This window comes from Saccoglossus kowalevskii, chromosome 20 (genome assembly GCF_978046115.1).
Source record: "Saccoglossus kowalevskii chromosome 20, keSacKowa6.1, whole genome shotgun sequence".
NCBI classification, from domain to species: domain Eukaryota; kingdom Metazoa; phylum Hemichordata; class Enteropneusta; family Harrimaniidae; genus Saccoglossus; species Saccoglossus kowalevskii.
Window position 1 is genome coordinate 8,803,497 of NC_140660.1, and position 6,635 is coordinate 8,810,131.

Below are 6,635 nucleotides of genomic sequence, written 5' to 3' on the forward strand. Positions count from 1 at the left end.
TATACTGCCCAGGAACTTACAAAATGAATCAATTTGGATATTTGAGTTTCAGTGAAAATCATTAAATACTTTTTTAAAATTATTATTGGCAAGTGACGATGTCTGTAACCATTGTTTAACTTTTTTTTCAAAGCTATATCAAAATGATGAAAATGTATACACCTTAATTCACAAATATATTTATTTCAACAAAAATCCCTCAAATCTGACTTAATAATATTCTAATATGTGTCTGTTTGTTTGCATTTACATTTATTGGCCTATAATGGAGTATGTTTTGTTCAGGTGAAAATGATCATTCGGTCTGCACACCCCAACAACAAAACCGTGTTCAGTGGCTCTTTACCTCTGGACATGGAGGACTTTCCCGGAAGTCGAAGATACAACGTTTCGCATGCGCGCGCATGTCGTTTTAGGGTGTAACGTAAACTTGCATGCGTGATATTATGCTTCTTAATATTCCCTTCTATCGACTGTCAGCAAACTGACATGTTTGTATTTTAATCCATGACAAAACGGGAGTATTTTTGTACCTCCGTCTCGCTACTCCCAGGAAAGTCGTCTATAACTGCGCCCGTGTGTTGCGTGTATGTGTGCGTGTTTGTACTACATTTCAATGGTTATTATTCTTGCTACAGTTTGGTTACTCACGCGATTCATTATTTGTATTTAATTTTGCTGAATCATGTAGTTCACAAGTGGTTTTACTATTATGTATCCAGAATTTTTTTTAATGATTCTATCGCTTGTGGCGCTAGTCCGTCATATTGGAGGAACGAAATCGCAACAACCACGCGGAAGTCACCGGACATTTCTCGAAACGTCTAAATGCGGCAAGGAGGATTCCTGAAAGTTCTGGATATGTGGGAAAAGTATATAAAAGCCAAACATGCCACCAGCACAGCAGTTACCTGATAACCTCGATTAATAAGAGAGAAGAACAAAACGTCTGCTCATATTTCTGCATTAACCACGACACTGCAGTAATGGCTTATTATATCGCATCGATACCAGCAAACTACTGTGCCCATCGGCAGTTACCCTACTTAGGAAGACAAATGTGGCCGTATTATACGTCAGACTGGCAGGACCTGGCCCTCGCTGACGCCATTTTAGAAGGGATCGTCAAACGTCGTACCAGCTGCGACGATTGGCATGCTGGAACGTCACGAAAATCTCCCGTCAAACGCACAGTTGCCAAACAGACCGATACGCCCGATGACGGGAATTGTGAACGGGAGGCTGTGAGTGGAGAATCTGTTACTGAATTGGAGCAGAGCCACATTGAACCAAACGCGAAGAACTTCACGCTGACTGTAGATGTTGAACACTTCAGTCCCGATGACCTGAAGGTAAAACTTTCCGATCATGTTCTCACGGTGACTGGCGAATCAACGGAGACCGACACAGACGGTAATGTGTATAGCATGTATACCTTCACTCGTGAGTTCACCATTCCGGAAGACGTTGACGTCACATCCCTGACCTCTAAACTTACAGGGGACGGTGTGCTGATATTCGAGGCTCCACGACTGGCTTTGAAAGAACCAACAGAAAGACACTTGCCTATTACAGTTGACAGAACTGACGAGCCAAAAGAGCCGACAATGAATGAACTGACTGAAGAAACAAAGTCAGAAATTGAAATGGCGCAAATAGAAGAATCGCTGGAACGTGTAGGAGATAAACAAAATGTCGTCGATGCAGAACATTAATCCGAAACAGAGTGTATTCCATCAATATAATCGGACAGTCGCGATGAATGTCATCGCTCGAATAAATTATTTGACTGACAATTGTTGTCAAGCACTGTTTCGGTATATACTGATACTGGAAAATATTTATCCTATATTTTGTTCCATAATTTCGGTTCATCTGCATTTGTTTTCATCTTGTATGCAATGTTTACTTTTGTGAAAATTACTCAATCCATGATTATTTTACAGACGAATTGAAATTTTCCGAATTTCCAAATTATTTTTGACAATTATTTTTTTCACATATGCCCCAAAAAAATTTACCATAGAAACAAATATATATATATTTATAAGTTTTTTTTATCTATTGATATAAGTATCTATTATATTTATGCGTGGATGTAATAAATCATTGACAAACGTAATAATACAACTCGTGTCTATATTGTTTTATTTTTATAACGTACTTTATGTAATACTCTACCGTATGAAGCATGAACGGTGTTCAGTGTATTGTCTGTATATATAGCGCCCTCAGGTGATGGATAGATTAATATCAAAATCACCGAGCCGCTACCTTGGGGCGGACATCCGGGCAATTTCACCGCTTAGCTACCTTCGCGGTGAAAACAAAGGCTAACAACTCTCAGAAAACGGTACTTTGGGATGGCTGTTGAGACTTCCCCGAACATTGTAACAAGATTAGCCCTACGTGTGTAACATATGTAAATTTGGTTGTTCAGGATTACTTCAAAGTCGAGTTTGTGTTGTTTACTCGAATTTTCACCGGCGTTCCACAGCAGCGCGCACAGAGCCCATAGAAATACATGTACAGTGGTACGCGTCTTAGCAACGTGGAACATCTTGTGACGTAGTGTTGTAGTGTAATGTTGTTCAAACTGCCCACTGTGTTAATGTTGTACAGAAGTTTTCTAGAATAAAGTAAAAACGTATTTATTCATTTATGTACGTCTACAAATTAAAACAAAAAATAGACTCTTTGAGCCGCCATGTTACTGATTTTTACGTCATGTAACCATTTATAATATCCAAGGTTGGAAAAAGTTGTTTTATATATTTCTAAGCAGTCGATGTTGTTATCAAACGTCAGAGTTTTCTTCCCCGAAAGTTATGATTTTCTTGTCGTGGACTTACGCACAGTTGCTGTAAGTATGCATATACTTGGATTGGTGGTGGAGGAGTGGAGAAAGTACCAAATGCCGGATATTTGTTTTTATTTCTTTCGTTTAGTGTAACACAAAGCACACCATCATTCGTGTCATTTTGGTTGCTACGTAAGACGGACCTTAAAACACAAAACACGATCCATTATCTAAAGAGCGCAAACAACTTGAATAAATAAATAAAATATGAAATCTTCCAAATCCGTACAATTAGGGTGTATTTCATAAGAGCGCAATTAAAACAGATTGTAGAATAGGAAATACAAATTAAACTTGGCTGCTTGATAATATATACAGTTTTATTTGAACACATTGAAACATTTGTATTAATTTCAAAGGTAACGTTTTGGGTTAAAGGGCTGTAGTCGTCGCGCCACGCATGCGCGCGATATATGGGTATCATATGAACAAAGATGGCGACTTTGACTGTTGCGCAGATCAACGAGTACAAACTGAGACGTTACCAAGCTTTAATTAGGTATTTTCAAGTGATTGGAAGGTATCGAAGTAGTCACCGGCGGTAACTATGCAAGTCGTGCCCAGATCAAACCTCATACTTGTCATTTCCATTTGAAGTGCGCATTGGATTGTGAGAAAATTAATGTTCATCAATACAAATGTCGCACATGCGCAGCGCAAAGACTACCGCCCTTTAACGTAACTCACCGACGGCGGGCGGGTTCCATTTGTATTGATGCTATTCCCGTCTATATGAATCTGCGGTTTGGGCTGATACGTCACTATATCAGCTTCAGTTTTCTACAAAATATGTATTGTGGGCATCTATCTTAGCTTTAACTATGCATGAACTGTCGGTGAAATTGTCCATTCCTACACACATGATGAAGTTGGACAAAATATAATTTCTTTGCAGCCGTTCGTCCATATGTAATGTATCTCCGAGGAATAACATACAAGTGTACACGTGTAAAAAGGCAACCAAGGTCACAAACTACATTGGTTGTACCATGGAAGGTAAAAAGAGAGGAGATAGGACGACTTTTAATGTTGAAGGTGGTGCGATGTTAGAACCCTGGTGTGATCACGAACAGTTATTGTTGTGTCCGTTTTCGGATATGAGCATATAAATACATATTTTTCATATCATTTTAACGATTTTTACAGTACTGTTATTGTCCGCGATTGAAATACTCAAATAAGGAAAGATGTTGGGTTATGGTTATGTTGCTGTCTTGCTTGATAGTTTTACTGGTGCAGCAAGATTTGTTGTCATGTTTGAATTGAGCCGACCCGAATATTAATTATTCACGTAATCGCATTACGGAATTGTTTACCAAGTGAATAAATCGAAACGATCATGGAACAAGGGAGAACAATAGCGTCATATCTCCACTCTTTTTAACTTCCATTGTTGTACAATCATCACGTGACACGGTCAGAACTATATGCTATATCGACGCATGTCTATCTTTCAACTTCATTCCAACTTCCTATATGCTATTTAGGAATCTTCCCACTGACTTCTGGGAGCATCATACTGACGCACTTAAAGCCTTTTATAACTGTTATCCAACAGAGCCTGAATTGTATGGGTTCTATGACGATTTTTATTTCCTGCTACATATGCTATATGTTATGAGGTTATCGGAGAATTTGATGAACCGTTTCATCCTTGAATCGTGTTGAACGTACAGTCGATGAGTCAACCAGTATAATTATATCCATACAACTTTTAAATTCTTTCTCGCTTTCTTTCGTTGTTTCAGTGCTTAACTGAGTACAACACTGTTTCAAATTTATTGTAATGGAAAAAAAATTGAAATGAATGCTTGGGAATTTAGAGTTTATAGTTCTGATATGTTTTCAACCACATGCCTATGTGCGGTACATACTCCACGGTAATTCCCTGAAACAATCTGAAAACTGGTCAACAACAAATCAAATAGACAACGTCTAATTTGTAAAGGCCGGTGGTCGTCACGCCGCATATGAGCGATATTTGTGTTGATAAACATTGATTTTTCCACAGTCCAATCTTCTAATGGACATCAAGAATACGTATTTTGACCTAGGCTAAACGTACTGCCCGTGACTCATTTGAAGCCTTCCATTCACCAAGGAATTTCATAGTTAAAGCTTAGTAACGTCTCAGTTTGTACTCGTTGGTCTGTGTACTCGGACTCAGAGTCGCCATCTTTGTTCATATTAGTCCCACATCTTGCGTATGCGTGGCGCGACGACCACCGCCCTTTAATTAAAAACGCAAAAAGTAAATTGCTTTGTGTAATAATCCGAAATGTTTCATGAGTTTTCTGAACTCACTGTATCGTTTATCACAGCAGCCTAAGGGCTACGTCTCTTTTTTGGAAGTGAAAACACCGGTGGAGCCTGAGTGCTTGATACGTTCACTGTAAAGCAGTCGCCTTAAATCATCGCGCCGTCAAAGATTGATGCTGGGACAATATGTGCCATGATCATATGATAATATTGTGCATCTGACATCGAAAACAATAGAATTTACGCGTCCGTAAAACACCGAACGGACGAATGTCTTCCTCTTTTGGTAATTGTGCGTCACTTTTACGTCATATTCGATCATTTCATTGTTTACCGCAAATGCAAAAACGCAAATAGTTTTTCATTGCCATTCCGTTACAGTTCCGTTGCCATTCCGTTGCCATTCCGGGCTTAACTCTGTGATTTGAATTATTATTACAAGCAGGAAAAACAATGATGACGTATAATATTAAGTTTATCCGAGAACACCGTAAAGTATACGTTCAGGCAGGAAGGTATCGCATCTACCTCCGCCGCGCGTCGGCCGTTGTGATTACCGCAGTGCCTTCGCATATACCTTGCGGCATTCTCATCGTAACCGCAGAATATTTGCATAGTCACTGGGTGAATTACGTTATAAAATATGTTAATATTTAGTGCATTGTTGAGACCATAAAGTGCAATTTAATGTAAATTGTATGGCGTAGATCTACTTATTTGACAAATTTAAAATCTATATTAACAAAGACCGCTAAATTAACCAAATTTGAATAGTATATAATATCTTCCAAATGTGGCAATGATGATAAACAGTAGCTTCAAAATAAAGTTTTGGTACATCATGAGAAGAGACGAGAAGACAAGAAGGTCGCTATGAATGTGCAGAACAACTGCATATCATTTAAGTAGCTTTTGCTTGGACGTTGGAAAGATTACTTTCCAAGGCAATAACTCTTATTTATCGTACAGCGAAGGTGGTATTATACTTCAGGAGGGAGAGGGGTATATAATAATAAAGGTAAACAGGATTTGATGTGTTATCCATCGAAGACAATTCCGATTTTTTTAAACGTGGGCCACAATAAAAATGAGAAAAGTAGATTTTTAGAACACGATGCTATGCTATAGTGAAATAAAGATAGTTGTCGCCCATTTTCTATTTTCAACTTCTTATCGAGCCTGGCAGTGCCTTTTTGACTTATGCATGGCCTTCGAAATGATCAATCATGATCTTTTATAACACAAATTATTTGTGTATAGAGTAAGTGACCAATCACTACAATGGTTCAAATCCTATTTAACAAACAGGTCACAATTTGTTAAATTTAGGAGAGCTACATTTGAGTCTCTTCTAATCACCACGAAGTTTAAATAACAACATTGTTTGTTGCAGTAAGCATCATACACGTAGATGTACAACTCCACTACATTCATAAGAGTGAAACCCGCCACCCTCACTCAGGTGCATTCGAGCATGTGGCGGGTGCAGTTTTTATTCCGTCATTATTCGGGTTTT

General features: G+C 38.5%; 1 protein-coding gene across 1 annotated transcript; it reads left to right on the top strand.

Moving 5' to 3' along the window:
- Nucleotides 1-798: 798 nt before the first annotated feature.
- On the top strand, nucleotides 799-2,173 carry LOC102802524 (uncharacterized). Its single transcript, XM_006822744.3, has one exon. It carries the CDS (start codon nucleotides 987-989, stop codon nucleotides 1,713-1,715), a length of 729 nt encoding a protein of 242 aa, XP_006822807.1. The 5' UTR covers nucleotides 799-986; the 3' UTR covers nucleotides 1,716-2,173.
- Nucleotides 2,174-6,635: the final 4,462 nt, after the last annotated feature.

Coding starts and splice junctions, on each gene's coding strand:
- LOC102802524 (XM_006822744.3), top strand. CDS start 987: ATGGCTTATTATATCGCATCGATACCAGCAAACTACTGTGCCCATCGG.